General features: G+C 46.6%; 6 protein-coding genes across 6 annotated transcripts; 4 read left to right on the top strand and 2 right to left on the bottom strand.

The window, feature by feature from the left end:
- Positions 1-69: 69 nt before the first annotated feature.
- Positions 70-1,451, top strand: EDB91DRAFT_1240092 (tryptophan synthase beta subunit-like PLP-dependent enzyme; the record flags this gene model as incomplete). Its single annotated transcript, XM_041321959.1, has 4 exons — positions 70-177; positions 233-531; positions 581-753; positions 808-1,451. The coding sequence occupies 4 exons, from the start codon at positions 70-72 to the stop codon at positions 1,449-1,451; spliced, it is 1,224 nt and encodes a 407-aa protein (XP_041170097.1).
- On the bottom strand, positions 1,440-2,028 carry EDB91DRAFT_1172584 (uncharacterized protein). The gene is made up of 4 exons (XM_041320263.1): positions 1,910-2,028; positions 1,816-1,857; positions 1,601-1,762; positions 1,440-1,549 (listed from the first exon to the last, which is right to left on the bottom strand). Exons 1-3 carry the CDS (start codon positions 2,018-2,020, stop codon positions 1,613-1,615), a joined length of 303 nt encoding a protein of 100 aa, XP_041170096.1. The 5' UTR covers positions 2,021-2,028; the 3' UTR covers positions 1,440-1,549; positions 1,601-1,612.
- A 167-nt stretch (positions 2,029-2,195) lies between these two features.
- On the top strand, positions 2,196-3,498 carry EDB91DRAFT_1087784 (uncharacterized protein; the record flags this gene model as incomplete). The annotated part of the gene is made up of 5 exons (XM_041316289.1): positions 2,196-2,316; positions 2,385-2,690; positions 2,721-2,757; positions 2,813-3,134; positions 3,160-3,498. The coding sequence occupies 5 exons, from the start codon at positions 2,196-2,198 to the stop codon at positions 3,496-3,498; spliced, it is 1,125 nt and encodes a 374-aa protein (XP_041170095.1).
- A 1,266-nt stretch (positions 3,499-4,764) lies between these two features.
- Positions 4,765-8,739, top strand: EDB91DRAFT_1340212 (uncharacterized protein; the record flags this gene model as incomplete). The annotated part of the gene is made up of 11 exons (XM_041325706.1): positions 4,765-4,820; positions 4,883-4,991; positions 5,165-5,367; positions 5,684-5,810; positions 5,928-6,098; positions 6,151-6,313; positions 6,372-6,550; positions 6,600-6,753; positions 6,819-7,388; positions 7,528-8,162; positions 8,265-8,739. 11 exons carry the CDS (start codon positions 4,765-4,767, stop codon positions 8,337-8,339), a joined length of 2,442 nt encoding a protein of 813 aa, XP_041170094.1. The 3' UTR covers positions 8,340-8,739.
- Positions 8,740-9,333: 594 nt separating this feature from the next.
- On the top strand, positions 9,334-10,711 carry EDB91DRAFT_1240090 (uncharacterized protein; the record flags this gene model as incomplete). Its single annotated transcript, XM_041321958.1, has 4 exons — positions 9,334-9,411; positions 9,594-9,791; positions 9,815-10,058; positions 10,158-10,711. The coding sequence occupies 4 exons, from the start codon at positions 9,334-9,336 to the stop codon at positions 10,709-10,711; spliced, it is 1,074 nt and encodes a 357-aa protein (XP_041170093.1).
- Positions 10,712-24,496: 13,785 nt separating this feature from the next.
- Positions 24,497-25,856, bottom strand: EDB91DRAFT_1087781 (uncharacterized protein; the record flags this gene model as incomplete). Its single annotated transcript, XM_041316288.1, has 6 exons — positions 24,497-24,691; positions 24,740-24,801; positions 24,841-25,048; positions 25,136-25,505; positions 25,548-25,605; positions 25,664-25,856. 6 exons carry the CDS (start codon positions 25,854-25,856, stop codon positions 24,497-24,499), a joined length of 1,086 nt encoding a protein of 361 aa, XP_041170092.1.
- Between the last annotated feature and the right edge of the window lie 1,104 nt (positions 25,857-26,960).

Below are 26,960 nucleotides of genomic sequence, written 5' to 3'. Positions count from 1 at the left end.
CAGACATGCCACAAAGACGAAAGACCGGCGCTTCGGAAAGCTTATAAACAACCACCAGCATCAAGTGAGATGAGCATTAGAGCCGCACAGTCGGACAACTTGTGGACGGAAACACCATTGGTCTATTCCAGCCATATTTCGGATATCATCGGATGTTCTGCCTATCTGAAGCTTGAGGTGCGATAGACATTTGGACCACGTGTGACTCATCGAACAGGCGCACCTCGTACAGAATTTACAACCTTCCCAATCGTTCAAATATCGAGGCATCTCTAAATTCGCGCAACAATGCAAGGAGAAACATGGCCCCTCGGTGCATCTGATGATTGCCTCGGGCGGAAATGCAGGTCTGGCTGCGGCAGTTGCAGCACGTGCTTTGGGAGTGAAATGCACGGTGTTCCTTCCAATCAATATAAGTAACGAAACGCAACAGGCTCTCCGAAAGCATGGTGCAGACGTTGTAACAATTGGGGAGGTCTACTCCCAAACACTGGCCGCGCTCCGAGATGCCGTGAAGAAGGAGATAAATGGGTGAGTGGAAGACTCACCTACCACTTACAGCGATCTAACCCCATCTTAGCGTTCTGGTGCCAGCATATGACTCGCCGGTCTGTTGGGATGGACATTCGTCCATGGTGACCGAGATGCAGAAACAACTCCCGAGGCAACCAGATGCCATATTCTGCAGTGTTGGTGGGGGAGGCCTTATCGGAGGCATCATACAAGGTTGCAAGAACGTTGGGTGGGATGAAGGTAATTGAAATTCTGAACCGCACACCCACGCCTCTAAGTCGCACTTGATGAAAGTGCCGATCGTGGCGCTCGAAACCACTGGCTCCAACTGCTTCTACAACGCCATCGCCATCAATACCCAGGACTTCACTTCCAAGGTCCCTATCATGCCTTCCACTCAAGTAGAGGACAGTTCTCCCTATACCATTGAAATCGTCGGCGAATACAACGTTGCTATACCGCACATGAAATCGCTGAAATCGCGAGCCGCATCTCTCGGTGCGACCTCACCAGCTGCTGGCGTGGTTAGAATGGCAGTCGATCGTGCTGGAGGAATAAAATGCGTGTGCGTCCCAGATGAGATGGCCATGCGCACTGCAAGATTATTTGGAGGTGAGTCTCCGTGCGATGTTAAACGCTATGCTAACGCAATAACCATACTGCCAGACGATCACAAAATGCTGACGGAACTCGCTTGTTCAACAACTCTGACTCCTGGATACAACCGCGAGTTTCTCTCGCACATCCTCGGGCCAAAGTTTTCGGCGCTTTCCCCAGAAGAGAGGAAGGAGAAGTGCCTCGTTTTCGTTGTATGCGGTGGAGTCAAAATCTCTTTTGAGGAGATGAGGGAATTCGAAGAGATTGTCGCGGCGGCACAGGTGGAAAACTCTTGGCGCGTGCAAATTGACGGTGAAGAGATTCAGGTGCCTAAGCAATGAGACTGGAACATGGATTGAAACAGATACATTGATACAATACGGAGAGCCCGGATGAAGTAAATGCATGCATTTGGGAAGAAGCAAGGGAAACCTACCAACTACAAGTGACTTGTAAATGCCACGCGTGATGAGAACTTCATACGACATACCACTACCATGCACTACCACCATTTGAACCACCCGTTTGAACTCTGCACAACTGCTTCTGACTGAGTTTGAAGTTCTTTCTCCCGCTCCATTCGTCGCGCAAGTTTTCCCGCCTTTATTCTTGCCAACTCTTCTCGGACGGCAGTTTGATCTGTTGGTATTTTCTGCATGGGTCGTAAACGCACTGAGAGCATCACATTAAGCCAAGAAAACTCACGCTGTGTGTCCTATCCGAGGCCGGGAATAGATGATCCTTATACTGGTGATAATTGTCAATGATGGATTCGTCTACAAGCAAAAGTTGGACCCACGGGAAGGACGCGGTGATGGTACCAAGCAGGATCACCGAAATGAAGCAAGGCCATGACGGGAACGAACAAGTATAGACCAAATTTAAAAACTTCAAGATTTGGACCACCCATGGCAAATGTTTAATGCAGGGGATGTGCGTTTACTCCCAATTTACTGCCACATAGAAACGATCACGTGACTCCAAAAAAAAGTCGCGTTCCAACTTCCTGCTCGTATTGTCCGCTAGTTCAAACTCACTAAAGCATCTTCTACAGACCTACAGGGTGACCACAGACCGGAACGAACATGGCGCGGAAAGAGGGTGAAGATGAACAGAACCAAGTCCAGCAGAAGCCCCGAGGAACGCGTCCCAGCATCGATCCGTTTCTCCTTGGAGTTGGTCGTCCTGATACTACCTCCCGTGTAGGTAAGACTTGAACAAGTGAACAAGCAAATAATGTTCCTACATATTTGGCCTGCTTACGCAACTTCCAGCCTCTCGGGCTGCCCCAGTCGACCTTCCTTTGAATCCTTTCCCAATACTGAGCAAACTGCAGAAACGCCAACTTATCCCGGAGCTCGAGCCCACAACGCAAGTGGCCAAACGTGCACGAACCGAAACCCATGTTCCTCGCAATCATGAACGTTTTTGGCTACCAGACGGAAATTGTATCCTTGAATTCGACAGTATCCGCTTCAGGGTGCATCAATCGTGGCTTGCGCAGCATTCAAAAAACATTGCAGGTCTGCTCGCCAAGAAAGGTATTAAACTTGAAGTGATTACACTTGGGTTTAAACCAAGTGAGTGTCGATTCAATCTCAAAGCAGTAGATTTTGAGGCGCTGCTTTTGCTATATGAAAACCCTGGGTAAGTATCTACTCACATCTGGACCTTGTATTGTGCTGGCTAACGAATGGGTTAGGAATTACCGCAACACCATTGAACCTCCCATTCTGATGTCCCTCATTCGCGCGGCGTCATGGCTTGGTTTTGACTCCGACTTTGAATGGCTTGTGAAGGAGCTAGAAGCTCTCTGGCCATCCGACCTTAAAGAACTATCTGCCAACCCAGTGCTGCGCCGCGATGCTTCGGAGGTGGCTGCCCTTGCACGAATGTGCAACATTGATGGGCTGTTGAAGCCTGCATTCTACGATATGGCAAGGACGTCTGAATTCAGTCTGAACGAACTCAAGGAACCAGAGCAAATCAGCCATGCGGACATGCTGCGCCTTGTACGGATGAGAGTATCTGAGTGACATATGGCTAAAGGTAGTTGTGCGCGAGGATCCTAATCTAGTCTGCCAAAACCTCCGTGGTGCACTATCCGGGAATGCCAAAGGAACCTCAGGTCTTTCGGAAAATACTGACAAGAAACCTCCACTCGGCTCTACCTCCCCTGCTAGTGTGGCTAGCAAGTGCCTTTTGGAGACTGTGAGACGCGAGGCGTGGATTCGGCTCGTGTACGACTCAAATATTTTCACCTTGTATCAGCACGACCCGCTGTGCGGACTAGAAGCGTTGATAAACCTTCAGTGGACGAATGAGTGGTGCAGAGATGGTAGGGATGCAATGCGGGCTGATTGGCGTACAGTGCAGAAGAGTATTTGAGAGAAGATCGACGAGTATTTGAAGGAAGATTGACCAGCAGATTGGATGTTGCAGTAAGTTACCTCACTCGCAAGGTTTCTTGCTCCCCCAATAATTCAAGTTTTCACTCAGACAAGAAGCATCGCGCACCATTTTATCTCGCTAGAGTTGCGCGGGGCCAGCGTTCATGGCAGTCCAGGATTCTTTGTGGTACAGGTTCTGAAATTTAGTCTACAAGTTTAATTACACTTATTAATATCATAGCGGCGCTTGGCTGCGCCAGTCCCCTACTCCTACGGCAGGCCGCAGTAGTAATGCTGGTCATATCAGAACATCATCTCTGAGATTGATGATTTTTCTTCGCAGAACAAACTGAAAGATACCAAGTTGATGCATAGTCTCGCTGAGTAACTAGGTCCCGCGTCTTGAGGGTAACCGTCTATCATATATCTTATGTTGACATGTCATCGATTTATCACTGGTACGCGGTTATTACCATCGACATGATGGCTATCACAAAATAGGAGTAAGTACTAGCGCTAGTCAGACACGATCGCGCGACTTTCCATCCTACGATTGATTAGCCCCATCGTAATTAATTACTTATCTCGTCTGCTAAGTCAAACCCGGTTTGATCACTGCACTCATCTTCTCCCGACCTGAAGCTTGAAGGGCGACCGCAGACCGTAGAACAACATGGCACGACGAGGGGATGAAAATATACATAATCTCCAAAGCAATCCGGGAGATTCAGAAGTCTCGAGGAACGTGATCCAGCGCTCGGCCTCTCCGTTGGAGTAGTCCTGAAAGCTCCGACGCAGGTAAGACTCATAAAACGCAAACCAGCGAACAATGCTCCTACATATGTGCACTACTCACGCGACCCAGCCTAGAGCACAATGCGCAAACGCCAGCTTACGCCAGGGCCCGAGCCCGCAAAAAAAGAACTGAACGCGCACGAGCCGACAACCTTGCTGAGCAACTTCGAAAGCATGAGCGGTTTTGGCTAGCAGATGGAAATGCTGTCATTGAACTTGAGGGTATACACCAATACGATTCATTACGATCTATTCATCGAGGTTCATCGTCAATGAACCGTCCCCAATATCTGTAACACAGTGGAAACATTACCTCAGGTTGTACGATGCTGAGATGTGTTTAGCAGTATTATTGAGATCGCCAATGAGAAACGATCAAGTTATTAGGTGAACTTCGGCATCCCAACTACGGCAAAACATTTACTCACCTCGGGCGAGACAGACAAGTTGGACATGGTGCAACGCCAATATGATTCGTTACGATCTGTTCATCGAAGTTCACCGTCAACCGACCATCATAAATATGTGTGACAGAATGGAAAAATTACCTCAGAGAGGTGCAGTCCAAATGACATTTTTATATGTAGGGCACTCAAACCGGAGACTCGCGACGAGTATTCGACGATAGATCATTCAAGAAGGGATGGAAAGTCTCCAGTCAGCCGTTCATTCGCATGTAGCACAAAACTGGACAAGGTAACTACCATCATCGTGTATGCCTCGTGCCACCACAGATAGAAACAGACAGCATCGAACAAGATCTCAAGACTCGTCGTGCTCGGATAGGAAAGAGAGGGAAATGAGATTGTGGAGGACTAACTTATCGTAATCCGGGCAGATTGGCTCGCTGCTGCCCATTGCCTGTGCAGATACGTGTTGGACAACGATTGTCATTCCAGACAGCGTCGAAGTCCTTACTTGCTTTGCTCTCGGATAATATTGATAAAGCAGGCACACGATGGGCACACTCAAATTCATGCAAGACGTGTTGTCCAGTGCACTGCAGTGATGGGTCTGGGAGCTGGAATGCCGCTTACATAGAAGTTGAGAGGGCTCCAAAAACGCACGCGACGTGAGTGGGGCCCATGGGAAGGCAACACCGTGACGGACCCGGGGAAATGGAATAGTGAGACGGTCATGATCAAAACAACGCAAAAAAAATTGCCTGGTGCATGTTTGCTAGCTTGAAACTTTCAAGCATTTCCTCTTCCTCTCATTTTCTTCATCGCTGCATCATACAGCCCGCTCGCTCGTTTCCACAATCATCTCGCTCGCTCGCATATTTTCGCTCGCCCTCCATTCCCAGAATTTAATGCAATCTCGTCATAATATTTGCCTCGTACTTTGTTTATATATTCGAATACCCGTACACGAATACCCGCTACTAGCATAGTATATCAATATATCGTTTTTAATGGTCATTCAATCAGCCCGCATGTCGAGTTTTCCCGCCCACCCAGCGGCGATCTCGCCAGCGTTCGAACCGAGCTGATGCTCGGTCCCAGCCCAACCACTGTTTGTCTGACCTTCGATATAGATGCGATAGACGAAGCTGGGAGTGGCTGCTTGTGTTGTTCTAGCTCGCTACGCAGTGGTCACTGTTCGACCTATTACTCTTGTTCCCAATATCAGATGGAGTCCAACTACAAACTTCGGTGCCTTATGTTGGGCGAAAATCACGACCATATCTTCCCGGTCGACATTCGAGACACGCAGACCGTCGGGGACCTTAAAGACTTGATCAAGGAAAAGAAGAAGCCGGAATTTGATGATATTGCCGCTCATAGACTCCAGCTACAGCAGGTGAGTCATCTGATGCCTACGATTGGATGCTGATGATCTGATACTTTGGAAGGTCAACCTGCCTGTCGACGAGACGCTCAAAGACTGTCTTGACAATCTTACACCAGAGCAATTCTTACCATCTGTGACTCAATTGTCCAACCTGTTCGACGATCGACACATCAAAGAACGCCTGCATATCGTTGTCCAAGTTCAAAAGCCACCTGAGCCTGCCGGTGAGTTGTCTGTCAATATTGCCACTCTTTCCATCCATACTGATGGCGGTTTGATTAGGGTCTTCTAGACCGCTCCACCTTAAGCTCAACTGCCTTGTGTTGCGCGAACATCGCAACAATATCTTCTCGGTCTACATTCGAGACACGGAGAACGTCGCGGACCTTAAATACTTGATCAAGGAAAAGAAGAGGCCAGAATTTGATGATATTGCCGCTCATAGACTCAAGCTACAGCAGGTGAGTCATCTGATGCCTACGATTGGATGCTGATGTTCTGATACTTTAGAAGGTCAACCTGCCTGTCAACGAGACGCTCAAATACTGTCTTGACAATCTTACACCAGAGCAATTCTTATCACCTGTGACTAAATTGCTCAAAGTTTTTAAACATCGACCCGACGAAGAACACCTGCATATTGTTGTCCAATCGCCGCATACAGGTGAGTTGTTTGTCAGTTTGCCACCCATTCCTTGAACACTGATCAGCACCGCGTCTGGTTCTTAGTTCCTGTGGTGCCACAGATTTCAGTTGTTGGTCGACGATTGACTTATCTCCAGAAGAGCACAGGTCCTCCGTCAGCTGGTGCAAAATTGGCCACATTCTCTGCAACACAGGAGAAGGAAGAGTACCTTTGCAATCGTCCTCGCAGAGCCGCGGACTCTCTTCCAGTTACTCTTCTTGAACGTATCTTCGCCGAATTCGTGGATGATTGTCAAAATTATCAACCAACTGCCTACGATAACGACTTTGTTTTGCAACTTTCGGAAAATATGTCCTCCTTCTATCCCGATGAGCTCACGCGGATGAATGTATTCAGGCAACTGCTCTGCAACTACGGTATTCCACTCGAGGCTTCTATGATTGGCTCGACAAAATGTATGACAGACGGACATCTTTTGTCCCCCAACAGACAGTTTGTGCAGGTGATAATAGAGGGGAAGAACGAGATCGGAAGCGGCGGTGCCGAACCATTCGCGGAGGCAATGTTGCACTACCGGAAGTTTATGGAAAACTCGCAGATTGAGATAGTGAGGCTCCGGTCTGTGATTCCATGCATCCATATCATTGTGTTCGGTTAGTTCATTTGATCAAATTCATTGCTAAAGTGCTTTATTGACCACAACTAGGCGCCTGCATTGGCTTTGCTGGCTCTGTTTTCATCGAAAAGGTCCAATGTGATGTCCCATCATTCCTCTGTTTTGTCATATAACAGACCTCCCTATGCAAGTGATGGCGGCTCGTACTTTCGGAGCTCTGAAAATCGCCACCGAGAAACTCGGAAAGCTGTACTCCCAACCAATTCCCCTCCTCGAAGACGAAGATGCATCTCTAGGATGTCCTTATCCTCGGGATTATACCCATTCAGGAGATCACATTCAGCAATTCTCGTATGATGAAACTCAGAGCCTCAGGGATCGACTTATCTTCTTCGGGAAAACGGTCGGCGATGTGGCTGGGAGTGGGAGAAAGATATGTATCAAGTTCGTCAGGCACTATTCACGTGAGGCCCACGACTTCTGTGCGGGAAAAGGGCACGCTCCGAAACTTATCGCCTACAACACTTTAGCCGGTGGCTGGAATATGGTGGTTATGGATGTGCTTGATATTGATGATGGTCGCTCTGCGCAACGGCCTAGCTCATATCGATCGCTGAGTGCGATGGCTGTTTTGGACCGCCAGCCGCTGAAGGAGGCCATCTCATCTCTTATCAAGAAGTTACACGCTGACGGCTACGTTCATGGCGACCTTCGGGATATGAATTTCGTTGTGAGGGACAACAATAAAGACTTCATGCTGCTCGATTTCAATTGGGCTGGACTGACCGAAAAGGCCCATTATCCTATGTATGTTAATCGGAAGGATATTTGACGTCCTGGTGGTGCGTCGGATGGGGAGAAGATTATGGCGGAGCATGACTTGGATATGCTGAAACATCTATTTCATACTCAGGAAGATGGTCGGGAGATGGCTGCAAAGCGCCGCCGTATTTCTACTGGTGAAGAGTCGGCAATGGACATTCCATGATTCACGCAGATTGATTCATAATTTGTTGTACAAAAGTCCAATTTGGTTAATACCAGTCTGTTTTGTTTTTCATAAAGCTATCATACAGTGACTTTGAGAGAATAGTGACATAGATCAGTTTCCAAAGTTCCGTCGCATTTGCTGATCCCACCAGCCTCTGGCAGGAAGTTCCTGGTTGGTTAATAGAGGATGGTAGGATTGCCAGGCGGTTTGGCGGTAGGCTGGAACCCTAACCTATGCATCAAACGCTTCGAGTCTAGATAGCATATACATTTGACTCACCGAGGATGGTCCGTCACCTTTGTTTTGGTGTTTCACTCTGCTTGAGGTCTTGAGGCCTGGTTCGCCATTTCGCCATAGAGTACTACTTAGAACCTCCTGATCAAATCCGAGATGAGTTTATAGAGTTTACCGCGTGGAGTTGCGGCGGTCACTATGATTTTCCCAAGTGTGACATGGCTGGATATATGTAGGTCAGCGCAAATTTACTTCCTTTGACACTTTCACCGCATCAGCCGAACAAGCTGGATATCCACAAAGCAAACCCTGGGGTCAACAAGGTCATAGTAGAGAAGTGCACCCATCCATAGTAGCATCATCCAAAGTCAGCTGAACATCTTTTAATTCTATCCCGTGGTCCACATCCATTTTTGTCGCAACATGTGTCTAGTGCCTTTCGATTCATAATCAAGATTCGATGCCCTTCCTCGACGCCCATTCCTGGGCTTTCTCAACTTGACTTTGTTAGCATATACACCCAAGCTTTTCCAGGCTTATGGTTCGCAAATTATTGTTCGGACGTGTCTTCTCGAAATCAAGGGACACCGACCGACCTCCAACACCCCTTCCAAAATCACCACCACTTTCTCCGATTAGCCTTGCCTTGCCTCTCCCCGTAGGCAGCAAGTTCAAGGAGGAAGCTGTATCCGCCATTTTTACAGCCACCGCTCCTACAGAAAGTCTTACAGGCTCAATCAGGTCGTATTCATCCCCCATGTCTCCAGAGTTCTCCCCGATATCATCCAATCCCAGTACTGTGGCTTCATTTGAGTTTCTGTCCCCGCTCTCCACAGTATGTTCATCTCATTTCCAATGCTGAATCATACCGAGTGCCAGACCTGTTCCCAGTCTCAACAACTTCCTCCTGGCGTGATTGCATTCCGCCCTGCCCCGCATCCCGCCGAGTATTTCACGGAAGACTACCGTCTTCAGATCCCTCTCCACTAAAACCCCTACCTCACCATTCTCGAAAAGACCTCCCCTGAGCAATTCACGTATTGTCTCCACCTCCTCTGCACATCCCTTCCCATCGAGCTCGATGCAGTGCGGGACATCATGCCAAAGCCCAACGGTTTCGTACATACCGTGCTCGAGGCGTACAACAACCATCGAGGGCTCATTCTTTGCCCAGACGATGTCTGGACAGCGATCCTCACCCAATTCAACTTCTTCGTGAGCGCAAACACCGTTCACAGTTCGTAGCGCATGAGGGAAAGGAGGAGTTTATCATCATTGACGATGGAAATCGTCACACGGCAGATTTTGCACTCATGGCGCGCCAGATGTCAGAGCTTATGCACACGCACTTAGTGGATCCAATGCTGAGGGACTGGATTATGCCTCAATTTTCAACGACGACGGACGTAGATCGGGCGGTGTATGCGATGTCTTTGATGGCAACGATGAATGAGTGTTTCCGGTACAACTTTATACTGCATTGTGGGATACCGCTTGTGATGCTCCTCGGGGAGAGACATGACTGGGAGGCCATCCTTGAGTGACTAGAGTGGCTGAAACTATACGGCATTGAATAAATAGCGTGGTATCACCTCCTCCACCCTATCATCTTGCAATTTGTAGCAGCATTCAACACGCCCTCGAGCCCAGAAAACCTTGACTTCTGGTCCAAAGTCGCGCACTACGAAGGAGGCGGAAGTGGGCTAACCTACCTCTCAGGCTGGATTACCGCATTCTGCGTGTTCAACGAGCAAGGCGTATGGCAGGGTCCCCCGCTAAATGCTGAATGCATGCGGGAAGACGTGCCAAAGAAGCTGCTTCGTCTCGCAGATCCAAGGACGTTGAGTGCAGCTCAGTTCGCCGCGGTTTATACCGTGCACGGGACGTGGCGCCCATTCTTGGTGCTCGATGGGATGCCGTACCCAACGATCGATGATGAGTGTGTACCATGTGGGTGCGTGCATCTCTATGTGAAGCTGGATGATAATGGAGAGTTGTTCGATACGGTGATCGTTGCAGGCGCGGTTGGTGCGCAGATCTGCTCAAATGATAAGTCGGAGCTCTTTAGGAATGGGATGCGGGATAGTGTAAGGCCTGTGGTGGGATATTGGTATTTCATCACCGGGGCGGGGTGATTACTACTGTGCGTTGTTGTGTTGCTCATACTTGTTCTGCGTTTCTCAGCTTCGTGACATCTCTCTTACGTGGAGGACATTTTGCTCACTTGCTGTGATGTAGCAGATAGGATTACTGCCTGCCACGTTGAAAATTTCAGGCTGTTTGGAACACTGTCACAGTAGACAGCAAACACTAGCGGACAGTCAGACAGAGGTAACGTGGAAGAGCGTATGGATTCGGTGATACGGTAAGAGATGAGATATGAGTACATCAGCGGGGGGATATATATACTGAATCAGAGTTAGTGACCAAACACCGTCAAATGTAACGTGGTGTCCAATCAACGGACGGCGCGTTTATCACATGAAGGTAAGCGTATGCTTACACCCTTCCCCATCATCCTTCAGAACGTCCTTTCTCCCAAACATCCAAGGCTTCGCAATCGATTAAGTCTCTCCTCGGCAGCCACTCGTCATCCTCTTCACCAAAACCGACCCAAGTACCAAGTATCTTTTCCCTCTTCCGACATTTCTCTCGTCAATAATGCGATCAATGAAATTTTCATGTTGGCTGTCTGCTGTAACCACGGGACTGGGGCGCGGATGTTCACGCGCGGGGAAAAGAGTAGGGTCGTTTGCATGATAAGGACGTAGCTGGCTGACATGGAATGTTGGAAATATATTGGGGGAGTTTGGAAGATCGAGCGTATAGGTTGATGATTGCGGGTGTGCTTCGATTACGACGTACGGTCCATCATACCGAGGCATGAATTTTGCCACTCGGTTGTCTCCTTTCTGCATATACTCGCGTCAACAATGCTTGGTAGCGAGCATAACGTGATCGCCGACGTTGAGGGTGAGCGCTGGTGCTCGGTGCTTGTTGACATTGATTGCTTGAGCTGCTTTTGCAGCGAGCAGGTTATCTTGTGCTTCCATCACGTCATTCTTGAGTCTTGACAACAGTTCTCGTGCGCGATGTTCTTCAGAGTCTTCTGGTTGAGGCGAAGGCGGGAGCAAGGGAGGGAGCATGCGAGGCAATCATCCAAGGTGGAGGTGGAAAGGCGAGAAACCAGTGCTCACGTTGACAGTATTCATAAGATGAAAACATATGCGAGGGAGCGCGTGGACCCAGCCTTTGTGATTGCGGTCGATGAAGAAGCGAAGGCTTTGGTTGACGGTCTTGTTCATATGTTCACTCGCACCGTCTGTTTCAGGATGGTACGAGGATGACATCTTTATCTTAACACCGGTTAGTTTATGTAGCGCACGCCAGAATTTTGATAAGAAGAGCTTATCACGATCGGAAACAATATCTTGCGGGAGTCCATTCTCGCAGTACCAGTGGTCAAAGAAGAGACCTGCGAAATGTTCTGCGGAAATGTTGTCCCTGCATGGAACTAGACGAATGTCAGCATTGAGTCTGTCTGTCATTGAAACGAGCATGTTAAAACCGCAATCCTCAGGCAGCGGCCCAATGAAATCGATGGCGACTGAGTCACCACGAGCGTCAGGAACAGGCAGAGGATGTAATGGACTGGTTGTAGCTGTAGTCTTCGATTTGTTGTGCATACATTCAGTACATGAGGGGATGTAAGAGTCGACGAGATCGCGTCGCATATTTGGCCAATAATACGAGCCCTGTAGTAGTGCGTATGACTTGTCAGCACCGAAGTCGATTGGCGATGAAAAACAGTCCATGTTCGTCGCGTGTCAGGCCTGGTAAGGACTCTAGCAGACCAGTTAGCTTGCTGCACCACAGATCTGAAGCATACCCTGTCACAATGCGCTCTACGAGTGTGTCGTCTGCGCGGAGCGAGAGTAAGGCAGCGCAAAGGTCACTCGTTGAAGTAGTATCAGTACGACGAGATAGGGCGTCCGCGGCGCCGTTATCCTCTCCCTTGATGTAATTAATAGACATGTCGTATTGCGACATATATTCGGCCCAACGCGCTTGACGACGGGAGAGGTCACATTGTGTGGTGAAATTCTGTAGTGTGCGATTATCAGTAAAGACGTCAACATGTGCACCTAACAATTCAGAACACCATTTTTTTAATGCGCGAATGATAGCCAACAACTCTTTTTCATGCACGGGATAATTGAGCTCGGTGCTTCGTAGTTGCATTGAGTCGAAGGCAACCGGTCTAGCTGTTTCGTGAGTAGGTCCCCAGGACAGCAACGCGCCTGTTGTGTAATCGGAGGCGTCACATGTCAGGAAGATCTTGTTATCTTTGGGATTGTCGTGGTCGATAGTGGTGAGGCACTCTGGGCTGACGACGAGGTTTTTGATGGCCTGGAATGCTGCAGTGTGTTCAGCTGTCCAAGGAGGGAAACATAACTCTGCGGCTTTTGTCGTTAACGCAGTAAGTATGCGTGTGTGAGTAGCAACATTAGGCAAGTGATTGGAGAGGTATCGAACGATACCTAAAAACGCACGCACTTCAGTGGCGTTTTTCAGTTGAGGCCACTCTAGAATACGGGCGACTTTAGAGTCATCTACTTCGATTCCGTGGGCTGAGATATGGTGCCCTAAAAAGTCAAGTTCGGTGTTGAAAAGTGAAGTCTTTTTTGGTGAGCAGTACAAGTGCGCAGCACGTAAGGTGAGTAAAACGAGGCAGATGTTTGCCTCATGTTCTTCGAGTGTTTGCGACCAAATGATGATGTCGTCCAAATATACATGGCAAATTTTACCGATTAAATGATGTAACACTGTGGTCATGCAGCGTTGGTGTACGACAGGGGCGTTTCGTATGCCCATGGGCATAACGGTCCATTCATATTTCCCGAAGGGAGTATGGATAGCGAGATACTTCATATCATCAGGGTGGACCTGAGTTTGGAAGAAGATGTTAGTCATGTCAATTTTACCGAAAAACCTGCCTTTTGCACAGTCTTTCAAGATTTCGTCGATTCGCGGCAAGGGGTGGTTGTCGGGTACTGTATTATCATTTAGTAAACAGAAATCATTCACACACCGAGGCAACACGGTAGGATCAACCTTCGGAATGATGAATGATGGCGATGACCATTCGCTTTCTGAATGTCGTAAACGCCCCGACTCGAGATGTGAGTCCAGTAATGTTTTCCAAGCGGCACAGGTATTTCTTTGGGCAATCGTACGAATGCTGTTGCACAATTTTGTTAGCCTCTTTTAGGTGGACACGAAACAGAACATCCAAAGGCATAGTGTCGTTGTGTGGAATATCTATTGGAAAACAATCCTTGAATTCGCGTTTCAATTTAGCGTCCAACACGATTAACTCGTTCTGATACTCAAGACCTTCGATCCGAGCCTGTACCGCCGCGACGAGGTCCACACCATTCACCTGTTCGCAGTCATTGTCGACAATAGATTTCAGTTCTGGCAGAACAGTTTTGAGTTCATTGACAACATCGCACTTCATCCAGTATAACTGCGGGCCGAATGGCGAGACTCGAGCTGGAGGAGATGATGATGCTGTAGGAGGGTGGAGGAGGTCATAGTTAAGGTCTTTCACAATACAGGTATGCAGCTCATGATCAATCACGATGCAATTGTGTTCAAGGAACGGGCCACCAAGTAAGAGTGGTGTACAAAGATTTGGCGCGATGATAGCGCGTACAGTGCGAGAGGTATAAGCATGATCAAGAGAGGAACAGGACAATTTGACATAATGCGAAAGGAGAAATGATTGTTTGTTTTGCGAGAGTGCAATGGAGACTGGTATGGGCTTTGACAGTTGGCGACAGCATAATCCGAGTTTGGTGATGAGTTCTTCGTCAATCAGAACTAAAGAGGAGCCATGGTCAATGAGTGCAGGACAAGACAATAGGGGAAGAAACAGCAGGCCCGTCAATGCAACAGTCCCAACATAAATGAGGTGTCTGTAACAGGGCCACGCACTCTTCGTCAGATTCAGAGCCATCACCTAACACAGCAGACGGCATTACAACCGCTACTGTGTGACCTTCCCTGACTTCAATGGCTGCAACAACATCCTTCGTGTTTTTCTTTGTCTTCTTTGCTGTGATTGTTGCTGCTGTGAGAGGTTTGTAGGTGGCGCCATTGGGGAAACCCTTAGGGCAGTTGATGGACGAGTGTTGAACAAATGGTTCGCGACATTTAAAGCACCCCTCGTTGTCATGGAGGAGTTGGCGTTCATCATCGGTAAGTGCGGGCAAGCGCGTGAACGGTTTTGTGGAGCCTGTGGTAGACGTCATTTGACCGGACTTGGCATTGAAACGAGTCGAGGAATTAAGTTTTTTATCTGTGGAACCCTTCCCTTGGCCCGTGCGCCAAGCGGCATTGGCAGCTTCCTTGTGTTGCGCAATGTTGTGCAAGCACTTATTGTCAAGCACCTTTACCTTGTCAATCCACTTGTGTAGATCAGGCTCGGTGATGCACTCATCACAATAATCTGCAGCAAGGTGAGCGTTCATATGAGATTTGAGGTGGTACTTCAGATAGACATCCGTGAAGTAAGAGTTGGTGTCATGAAGGAGCGTGTTCTTTGATTGGATTTCAACGGCCCATTCGAGGAACGGTCGCTGGCCTTGCATTGATGACAACATCTTCTTTCTGACAGTGTCTTCCCAGTCTGTCAGCAACCAGTAGTCGCGAACTTCCTTGAGATATTCTGTAAACGTAAGGGCATTGAAGCGGTCTTGATCATTGAGATACCAGTCCTGGATGATGGGCTCTTGCATTCCCCAGGCGACTTTCTTGACCATTTCCATCTCTGGGATCTCCTTATGCATGAAGAACTGCCTACAGCCCATCTCCCACATGCAGAAAACCTCTGGGGAGATTTCGCCAGTGGTGAGCGAGGGCGGCTTGTTGACAGCCTGTTGTTCTACACGGGCTGCTTTCGTTGGTGCAGACATGGTAGGCACATCAAAGGAAGAGTTGGAGTCAGTTGAAGACGTGGATGTATGCATCCTAGAGGGAGAGCCTTCAGGAATGCTAAGTATCTGTGTGATAGGGGAGGAAGTAGGGGACGGATCAATGGTCGTTGGAGTAGAGGGGGATTCGGGAGATTCGGGCAGCAGGTTGGCAATCGTTGGAATGGGGGATGATGCCTGCGCGTTTCTAGCACAACTTCGTGTCGTGAGTGGAGGTTGTACAGGTATACGGGAGCGACAGGGAGGCAGCTTGTAGTCTTTGCAGTCGCTGGATGACCAAGTCAATCTGGCGATACACTAAGGTGGGTTCGGTGTTCAGTTTATAACGGTTGAATCGGATAACGATAATTATATCGCTCAGCTGAACATTAAAAAAAAGTGGAACACTGTCACAGTAGACAGCGAACACTAGCAGACAGTCAGACAGAGGTAACGTGGAAGAGCATATGGATTTGGTGATATGGTAAGAGATGAGATATGAGTACATCAGCAGGGGGATATATATACTGAATCAGAGTTAGTGACCAAACACCGTCAAATGTAACATGGTGTCCAATCAACAGATGGCGCGTTTATCACATGAAGGTAAGCATATGCTTACACTGTTCAACTCTTCCTAGAATACCGTACAACATCATCTTTGGATTTGGTGAAGATCTATGTACTCATACCTGGCGAAGAAAGGATCTAAACAAGATTCTAAGCCAGACTGATGTGGATGAAGTTCTAGTAATAGACAGTTCTATGTCCATGTGATCATCCTCGATAAGCAAGTGCTTTCAGCTGATTGCCTCGTGTTCTGTTGGTTTGTCATCTTCCCTAGTCTTACCTCAACCATCTACCTGCGGGCTGTCTGTCTTCGTCTCCATGTTATCCCATTGTACCTGACTATCTACAATCTGTGAGGCTGTGGCAGGCTCAGTCACCGGGTCACGAGGACTAGGTCGATCTTGCAAGACCCCCCTGATGACATTCTCGTCGCAATATTCAATGTACTGGACGAAGTGACCCTCATAGCATGTGACAATGTAGGTCTCATTTTCACCACTGATCACATTTATTGACAAGTTTTCCTCTTCAGGTATCAGACCGCTTTCACCATATCATTCAGTCTGTTCTGTGGTGAATCCTGGTGATCACAGACGAGTGGGAGTGTGGAGAGAGCTGTAAGACAAATATAATTCTACGGGGTATGTTAGCTCATTGTACTAGGTAATGAAAATGGGGCTTACATCTCCATCAGCAAATCAGTGGTGTACTAGACAACCCTGGATAGTACTAGACGGAGCCACAGAGCCCACAGCAAGGGTTCTTCTCTCTGTACAGCTCTGTACAATTTGCATAGATAGCCTGTACAGAATTGTGCAGATCTATACCAAGTATTATGAGAGCTTGTATAGAATGGTACAGAAGTGTTACTGAGGCCAAATAGATGAGGTACAGAGTACCACAGCAACACGGAAGCTAAATAGATAATATACAGCAGACTCAAATTCAATAACAGAGCGCCAATCAAATCATGATTATGTTGTAGTCAATACATGTATGTAAATGAATGTGTCTAATCAAGATTCAATTTGAGACCCCAATTATGGTGCCAGCCAGTATGACTGCAAGTCAGAACACTGAACAGTGTCAACTAAATCAGTATATTGATCAATAAAATCACATACCCTGCAGAATGTGCCCACTTCTTATGAACCGCTTCACATTTCTTTGAGTGATAATGGTCACCGCTCACTGTCCTGTAGAGTGCAATGACATCCTCATAGATAGGTTGATACAAGTCGGCAGCAATTTTTGTTGGCAGATAGACCCCAGTCTTGTACTCGTTGTTATGACTTGAGTTCACCGAATGGTAAAGTCAGACAACAACCACTAGGACTTGGTCACAGTTGATGATGAGAACAAGGTAGATTGAGTGTGAACGTCTAGGTCTACTACAACTGTAGAGAATGAAGAGGCTAAGTCTAAGGAGTACTTACACTAACTAACCTACTTATATACATAACATTGAATAGGAGATATCTGAGTATGAAAGAAATCAGCCAATAAGAAAAGAGTCATATGATACTGCGGATGACTGATCATGACATCATGATATATAAGCAATGAGTAAGACGGCAACTAAATAGAAACCCAAGATCCAACCAGTTCTTCTTTGGGAAGCGAGATTGTTCTAGCCCGTGGAGTAGGGGAGCCAATTGGAGATGTGACTGGTGAAGGTGTGAAAGGGTGAGGAGTCACGTGACCAGTTCAGGTACTGGAAGTAGCCGAAGGAAAACCGAGAAATGAAAAATGATTTGTATTAGGAATTCATGACATTACCCCCTTTTTAAGGTGAGCGTCCTCGTGAATGTATGATGGTCGAATATTTCTTTTTCGCCATTCAAGGAAATCAGGGGTTGTCAGAATTGAAGCGGAGATATGCGCCAATTTAACCGCATTGGGGTTTTTTGCATAAAAGTTGGCTACAATGAGCGGCGCATTCTTCACATCTTCTTCTGACTGCCATGTTGCTTCTTCTACTGAATATCCTTTCCATTTTACTAAATACTGCAACTTGTGTCTGTATTGTTGCATTTGCAATATTTGCTCTACTTCATATTCTGGGACTTGATCAACAATCTCCGGATGCGGGCGTTCTAATGGTGGGCGGTCAACAAGTTGAGAGGTTCGATGTGGGGTAAGTAGTGATACATGGAAAATTGGGTGAATGCGGTATTTACTGGGGAGTTTCAACTTGTAGTTTAACTTGCCAGTCTTCTCTTTGATTTTGAATGGTCCAAGATGGCGGTCGGACAATTTTTGGCTTGGACGACATTGTTTGATGTTTGTTGCGTCCAACCATACCTTGTTGCCTGGTTTGAATTATGGTGCGTCTTTTACTTTATGGTCATAAAAGCGCTTCATTCGATCGTTTGCTATTTCTAGCATCGCTTTTGCCTCTTCTTGTGCTTCTCTCATTTTGGCTAGTCTCCGATTGGCTTGGGGTACTGTGTTGGACGAGTTAGGAGAAATAGTGAATTTGGGGTTGTAGCTGTAGAGACATTTGAATGGAGAGTGTCCAGTGACCGTTACAGAATTGTTGTGTGTGAATTCAGCAATTGGAAGCCAAGACACCCAATCATTCTGATGGTATGAGGTGAAGAGTCGTAGGTACTGTTCAACATCTTGATTGACTTGTTCTGTCTGTCCGTCAGTCTGTGGGTGGTATGTGGTAGACATGGACCATTTGATCCCTAGTCTCTTGGACACTTCTTGCATGAATTTTGACACAAATTGCGTTCCTCTGTCTGAGATTGTTCTCTTTGGAAGTACCATGCAATTTCCACATGTGTTGGATGAATAAGTCTGCAATGCCTTTGGAACTAATGTCTTTGGTGGTTGGCATTAAATGAGCCTGCTTGGTGAAACAGTTGACTATGATGAAGATGCTATCTTTGCCTTCGGATAAGGGAAGATTGGTGATAAGGTCGCAACTGATAAATTGCCATGGGCCTTCTGGGATTTCGTTTGGCTTCAAAGGTCCATGGGGTTTTGATGGCAACACCTTCGTTTGCTTGCATTCGATCACATCCATCTATGTAGTCATTGACCCATTTCTGCATCTGGGGCCACCAATAGTTCCGGGAGACAAGTTCAAGAGTTTTGGCACGTCCCATGTGTCCTGCTGCAGGTGAGTTGTGAAAGATCTCTAACACCGAGTGACAAATTTCCTTATCATTGGGAATGTAGACCAATCCTCGGAATAGAATGAGTCCATCTTCCATATTCCACTCTTCTAATCCTCTCCTCAACTGTACAGGGGCCTTCTTCAGAGTTTTCGATAGCATTTTGGACTTCTGGATCTAAATCAGTGCAGTTTCTGATATGCTTCAATAGCGAATGTTCTCCTTCTATCAGAATCTGACCTCTTTTTGCAGCTTTAATATGGAAAAACTCAGGTTTCAAAAGCACGCAATCGGAATTGTCATTTTCTACCCCCCCTCTGTGGTCTGGCCTCCTGGACAGAGCATCAGCAGTGTCATTAACCTTCCCCGGTTTGTGTTGCAGTGTGAAGTTGTATTCTGTAAGGAACAAGGACCATCTCGCTTGTCTGTGAGTTAACTTCTGGCTTGTCATGAAGTACTCGAGGTTCTTGTGGTCCATCCAAATCTCTACCGGATGAGGTGTACCTTGCACATAATGCCTCCACTCTTCCAATGCACGGATGATAGCTAAAAGTTCCTTGTCGTGGATATCATAGTTCCTCTCTGCATCCTGCATTGATTTACTAAAAAAAGCCACTGGATGCCATAGTCCGTCTTCTTCCAGTTGAGAAAGTACACCACCAGTAGCATAGTCAGATGTGTCACTCTCTATCTTCTGTTTCTTATTTGCATCTGGCATAACTAGTACTGGTGCGGAAGTGAAATTGTCCTTAAGGGTTCTGAAAGCCTTCTCTTGTTTGTCCATCCATTCCCATGGTACATCCTTCCTGATGAGCTCATTCATGGGTCTAGCAATGTTCGAGAAACCAAGAATGAATCGACGATAAAAGTTCACAAATCCCATGAATCTTTGGATATCCTTAATGCAGGTAGGAGTAGGCCATTCCTGAACTCCTTTAACCTTAACTGGATCCATGGAGACATGTCCATCTTTGATAATCAAACCAAGAAACTCTACTTCTTTCTTCTCAAAGGAACATTTCTCCGGTTTGAGATAGAGATCATTGTCCTGTAGTCTCTGTAGTACCTCGTGCACCACCTTCTGATGTTTCTCTACATCATCGTTGGTGAAGACCAAGATGTTGTCAATGTAGACTACAACAACCTTGCCTTCCTTTAAATCTTGGAAGATTTGGTCCATCATAGTTTGGAAAGTAGCTGGGGAGTTCGTCATGCCAAAGTACATTACGACTGGTTCATGATGTCCAAAAGGAGTTTTGAAGGTGGCCTTCCACTGGTCTCCTTCTTTCATTCTAATATTATTGTAACCCCATTGAACGTCCATTTTCGAGAAGAGTTTCGCACCAGAGAGACAATCAATGAGATCTTGAGAACAAGGGAGAGGGTATGCATTTCAGATGGTTTCCCCATTCAACCTCCGATAGTCCATGATAGGTCTGAGCTTTCTGTCTTTCTTAGCAACAAAGAAGAAAGGAGCTGCTACTGGAGATTTGGAATCTCTCAGTTGTCCTAAATCATATTCTTGCTTCAGCCACTTCTCACATGCTTCATTTTCGGCGGGTGACAGAGGATATGCCTTCGCATTGGGAGGAAGATCGTTAGGGTCCTTAAGGTCTACCTTGTGATCCCACTTTTTTGACTCAGGGAATCGAGTAGACTCTTCTTCTGAGAAGACCTTAAGGTAGTCATGGAGCCACTCTGGCACCATTTCTTCCACAGGCTTCTTTTCTTCTTCTTTTCCTCCTGCTGAGCTAACTCTGACGCTACAGAGCTCTTATATCTGATCCACACATTTCGTGATGAATCCTCATTCTCAACCTCCTCAATCTCAGGCACATTCTTGATAGCTCCATGTCCAACAGTAGTAGCAAGGTCCAATTGTTCTTCTTCCTCAAGCCTAACATGTCCTCGTGATTCATGTGACAAAGGCGAAGAGTTGAAGCCTGTTGATTGACTCTGATGATGGATAGAGGCTCCCTCAATATCCTCATCTTCATCATCTTCTGCCGGTATCAAGTTGGGCAACACCGAAAGGATCGAAGAGTTCATGGCTCTTTGCTTCTTTGCCTTGGTCTTTTTGTCCTTGACCTTGGCTTTTTGACATTTAACCGGACAATGGTCTAATGCCACCTTTCCCGCATTCCAATCAATACTGGGATTGTGGTATCATAGCCAATCTACTCCAATGATGACATCTTCAGTTCCTAGATCTGTGATTAGGAAAGCCACTTCTTCTTCATGGTCCCCTATCGTGAGCTTCAAATCTGCATATCTTGTAATTGGCCTGGCAGAATTTGTAGTTTCATCAATGTTGCGGATCGACATTGCTTGCAACAACTGCTTGGTTTGGACTTGATTCTTTTCTACAAACTTTTTACCAATGAAGAGATTTGTTGCTCCGCAGTCTACTAGAGCATTAACAGCTGCTTTCTTGTGTTTTCCTTCCAACGTAACTGGCAAGTAAAAATGCTCTTGTTTATTCCCAGAACAAACTTCTGATACTTCTGTAAACATAATTGCCGAGTCACCAAGAATGGAAAAATGATTCTTCTGATCTAAGTTTGCAGTTAACTTTGATCTATCTAAAAACCCTTCTTCTCTGGGTTGTACATGGTGGAGAGGCAGATCCTCTCATTTATGATGTGGTTAATATCTTCCAGTGTGAGTGCTTTCACAGCTGGAACTTCTTCTCCTTTGATGGTGCGGACAGCCAGTCCCTTGCCCTTGTCAAGAGGCTTTCCCGTGCAGTTACGAGCCATGTGCCTGTCTTCTCCACAATGGTAGCATTTGAAATCACGTCCCAGTTGTCCTTGAGGTTGGGGTCTACCTCCTGTTCTGGTTGCATCAACGTCTATCGCATTTCCTCCTTGCGACATGGTCTTGGGTGCTGCTGGTGCAGATATTGCAGCAGCACCTTGCCACTGGCGGTGGGGTACAAAGCCAGTCTTCTTCTCTTTGTCAAACTCCTCCAGATTTTGCCCGATGACGAGCACCTCTCTGATCAAGCCCTCCAGAGTGTCTTTCGTATCAGGGCAGACAAATGCCAACTGGAATTTAACCCGTTGGTCTGCTCTGAAGCAGAACTTGCGCATGAGCTCATAGTCAGAGAAGTGGCAGTGGGCAATCTTCTGCCGGAAGAGGGAAACGTACTCTGCTACTGTGTGGTTTCCTTGACAGAGGGCTTCCAATTCCCTTGCTGCTTTTTCCTCTTTATTGACGAGTCCCCACATGGCTTTCATGTCATTCTTGATTTCATTGTAAGACCCGATTGCGCCTCCAAGAGCTTTTGGAGTGACACTTTCTGCCCACTTTGATGCTGACCCCCGACAGAAGGAAATTAAGTATGAGCTTTTCTGATGTTCTGTCGCCCCAGGGTAACCTGTGAAGTAGATTTTGAGTTGGGTGAGGAAAGTGTCAACGTCAATGGAGTTCTTGTCCCCTGTGAAATCTGCGGGTTTCGCCATCTTGAGATCAGAGCTTGAAGTCCCAGATATAGGTCCTGGGGTCTTCATTGTAGACGAGGTTTCCAAATCCATGATTTTGTTCTCTGCGTCCCTCACTCTGATCCTCAGATCCACGATCACATCGTCCGCGTGTACCATGCCTGCTTGGAGCTCATCAATCTCCCTCTGCAATTGGTCTATGAAGGCTCTGGTGTACGTTCTTTCTTGTGTGATGACGACGTGGATTGCGTCTGAAATGTCCTTGTGGGTGATGATAGTCGGCCCGGGCCCTGAGATGCCTGGCGGTGCAGAAGGGCCTTCGATTGGGGTGGTGGATGGTTCTACAGATACGACTGGGCCTTGGTTGATCCATGACAATGGTGCCAGAGATGGGATTGTTGCTCTGTCTGGAGCTGTTGCCAGGTGGAATGGTTGGCGGAGCCATTGTCACTTCTGTATCCTCGGAATCAGCAATCCCAGATTCTCCTAGATTCTCAGACATTGAAAAACGAGCAGTTGTTTGCTAGACAGGAAGCATTGTCGTGTAAGGCAAGAGCTCTAGCCTCAACAAGGCGGGATCTGTATGGCGGGGCAATGATGATAAAGGTGCGAATACAGTGCATGTAGTGGTTCATCAACCTAAGTAGAACTTGAGAGGAGTTCGCGAAAGACACGGTGAACTTTGGGTCTACTTTTAGCACCCTAGGTTCTTATCATAAAGTAGCTAGACTGTGAGAGGACAGTCACGAGTGCCATTCTGTTATGTAGAAAGCAGATATGTAGCATACAGTTGGCAGGGCTTTGGGTCTAACTGCAGACATGCAGAAACAGGACCTAAGTGTCACTGATCCTTATGAACTGGCGGCTCGTAGTAAGATGAGGGCCTGGTTCACTTCTACTAAAGAGTAATGTAAAGAGATTGATATAACAAAACACATCGGGGAATGATGATTGAATTAAACGTAATCCATGAGATAAATCTCAGCAGAATAGCATAGTGAAGTTTGTTGAGAACAGTGATGTCCAAGACAAAGTTCAAGTCGGAGTGGTAAGAAGACTTAACCTAATGTTATGACCTGAGTTCACCGAATGGTAAAGTCAGACAACAACCACTAGGACTTGGTCACAGTTGATGATGAGAACAAGGTAGATTGAGTGTGAACGTCTAGGTCTACTACAACTGTAGAGAATGAAGAGGTTAAGTCTAAGGAGTACTTAGGCTAACTAACCTACTTATATACATAACATTGAATAGGAGATATCTGAGTATGAAAGAAATCAGCCAATGAGAAAAGAGTCGTATGATACTGCAGATGACTGATCATGACATCATGACATATAAGCAATGAGTAAGACGGCAACTAAATAGAAACCCAAGATCCAACCAGTTCTTCTTTGGGAAGCGAGATTGTTCTAGCCCATGGAGTAGGGGAGCCAATTGGAGATGTGACTGGTGAAGGTGTGAAAGGGTGAGGAGCCACGTGACTGGTTCAGGTACTGGAAGTAGCTGAAGGAAAACTGAGAAATGAAAAATGATTTGTATTAGGAATTCGTGACACTCGTCAATGGCTGCAGCAAGCTAGTGGAAGTGAGTGCTGAATAAGAAGGTGAGGGGATTGACACCTACCACGGTTGCTGCAAGTGCCACGGTACCCTTGGGAATGGCCTCAGCAAATACATTTGGGAAGACCTTTGCGAGTGCATTGTCACCCTTATAGAAAATGGTATTGCACCAAGCACGTCATGGGCAAGGTTGTTGGTCCTCCCCTAGTGAGAATATCTAGCACCTTTAATTGCATCTCTCATCAACCCACCTGTTCATTGACACCATTCTGCAAGAAATAGCCTCCATCCAATAACTCCGTGACTTGTTGACTGACATAGTCTTCAAACTTATTGTCGTTGTCAATGTCTGATGGTAGGATGTCAAACTTGGTGGCAGTAATGGACTGTGCAGCTTTTTTCATCTCAGACCACATTGTAGCATGGTCATCCCATAACTAAAAATAAAAAATTAGTATCCACTATGAGAGACTCTGTGTACATACAATAATTGCCATGTCATGTTTATATCTATCCCAGTAGCTGTCATCGACGCCAATATCATCCACTGCAAAATTGTCAAGTGCTTCTGTGAGATATTCAATACCTGTCTTCTCAATAAAAGTCTTGCAGTTTGAAGCGGCACCATCCATGACCAACCCTAGTTGTGACTTCTTCTTTGAGGCCTCCAGGATGTCTTTCCTAGAGTAGGGATAAAACCCAATGGTTTGAGACACTACTTTGTTGGCTGAATGCCACCTCTTGGGTGAGTCTACAACCTTGTCCTCTTTGTTGGCAGATGATTCATCCACCACCTGCTAATGCAGATTCTTGAGTCTACCTGGGTTGGGTGGGCAAGGATGATGGTTCTTTGCATGATGGTCCTCAAGGATGTCATGTACAGAACTGGCATTATTAGGGCTGCTTTCCACCAGCTGATCCCAGCTCCTAGCATAGTTGTTCCCTCTACCTGGGTTGTTAGCTGCTTCACGGTGCCTTGGAGGAGATGGAATGTTGCTATCCATTGATGGAACAGAGCGAGCATGGGAGTTGTCGGCACATTGGGGACAAGATAGGATGTCACTATCATTTTCAGGCTGAGATTGAGAGACAGGATGCACACATATCTTTTTTGTCACATGGGGAGGGGGCAGGATAGCACTATTCTGTTTCTTCATGCAGGAAGGGGGTAGAGTAGCACCATCATCAGTAGACTGAGATGGAGAGATTGGATGTGCATGTTTCTTTTTCTTCATCAGAGAGTTGTTAGTGCTTCAGGGAGGGAATGGGATAGTATCATTGTCATCTGTGGACCAAAACAGAGAGTTAGTGCTGTGGGTAAGGGACTGGACTTCACCATCATGCATGAAATCTGCAAATGGAGAGTGCCTGCCATTAGCTTTGTAGAAAAAAAAACACAAGACAGGTACCATTAACATTGTTAGTGTCTGCATCATTCTTGTCATCATCCAAATCATCCTTGTCATCACCTAAACCATCCTTATCCTCCTCTGAGTCTTCTGAACTATCCTTATCCTCCACAGTGCCACCTGCCTCCACAATCACATTGGGGGGAACAAAACCAAACTGCAAGTCAGGACCATGAAGCTGGGATCTGGGCATGTGTTCTTCTGGTGAGCTCAGAGACTATGACTGTAGTTCAGATGCTGGGGGCTAACTCTTGCTACCTTGAAATTTTAGCCTCATTGACGTTTTGGACTTCTTTGGGACTGGTCTTGGTTTTGGTTTTGGTTTGGTGGCCTCTGGTGCCATGATATTGACTGATTGACTGTCCAAAGAATTCTGTGCAGGATTTGTTTTTGTTGGTTGTTGCCCCTTCATCTGGACCCTTTCCAGTTTCTTCAGCTGATCAAGGCATCCACCTTGTCCAAGGCCAAACATACATGTCCATCCAAGATGCTCACAGTGCTCTTCTCTTTTCCAGACAATCCTTTTCAGTTAAAGATAAGTAGCTCTAACTTGTGATTCATACTATCCCAATCCACTGATCTATGTTGACCCTGCAGCACCTGTCATTATATTGCATACCATATCCCTACAGTAACTTATGTGCCAGCACCTGTCATCATATTGCATACTATATCATACAGTAACTTTTATGTGCATTACTATGTATTCTATACAAAAGTTGCCATTGTACATCCACTCATAGTCACATTGCATTGTAGTAGGGTATTTGGGCATCTAGGGTCATTAGGGGTCAGTCTAGTTTGGGTGTGCAGGTGCTTTAGAGGGTTTTCAGGGTCATTGCCAGGCATCTTAGAGTAGCACTTGGAAGCATTGTAGCAAATTAATCCATTCATCTGCTGTCCACCAAGTGTTGAGGCCAGGCCCTTTCTAGTGTGAGTAGATGAATTGAGTGGACATCTGACAGAATACTCAAATCAGACAGTGCCCCACTAAGTGGTGCACTCAATGGGGCACTCATATGCCCTATGCACATTTTCAGGATCATCATCAGAATCTAGCATCAGAAATATCCATGTACATATTCTTGATTTTTCCTCCCTGTGCCCACCCAACATAGTTGCACTCTGTCCCCCCACCCAATTTAAAACAGAGTTTAAATTTATTACGCATTTGATCATGTGGTATATCTAATCTTGTGGTCAACATATACTTGTCATTCTCATTATCTGATTATAAATTCAACAATAAGGCAGATCCATGCCAACAAATTCAGCATTATATGTATACAAATTCCCT

This window comes from Suillus paluster, assembly GCF_016628075.1.
Source record: "Suillus paluster strain FC165 chromosome Unknown EDB91scaffold_147, whole genome shotgun sequence".
Classification (NCBI taxonomy): domain Eukaryota; kingdom Fungi; phylum Basidiomycota; class Agaricomycetes; order Boletales; family Suillaceae; genus Suillus; species Suillus paluster.
The sequence above is the reverse complement of the archived record's forward strand: the minus strand, read 5'-3'. Positions and strand labels throughout refer to the sequence as shown.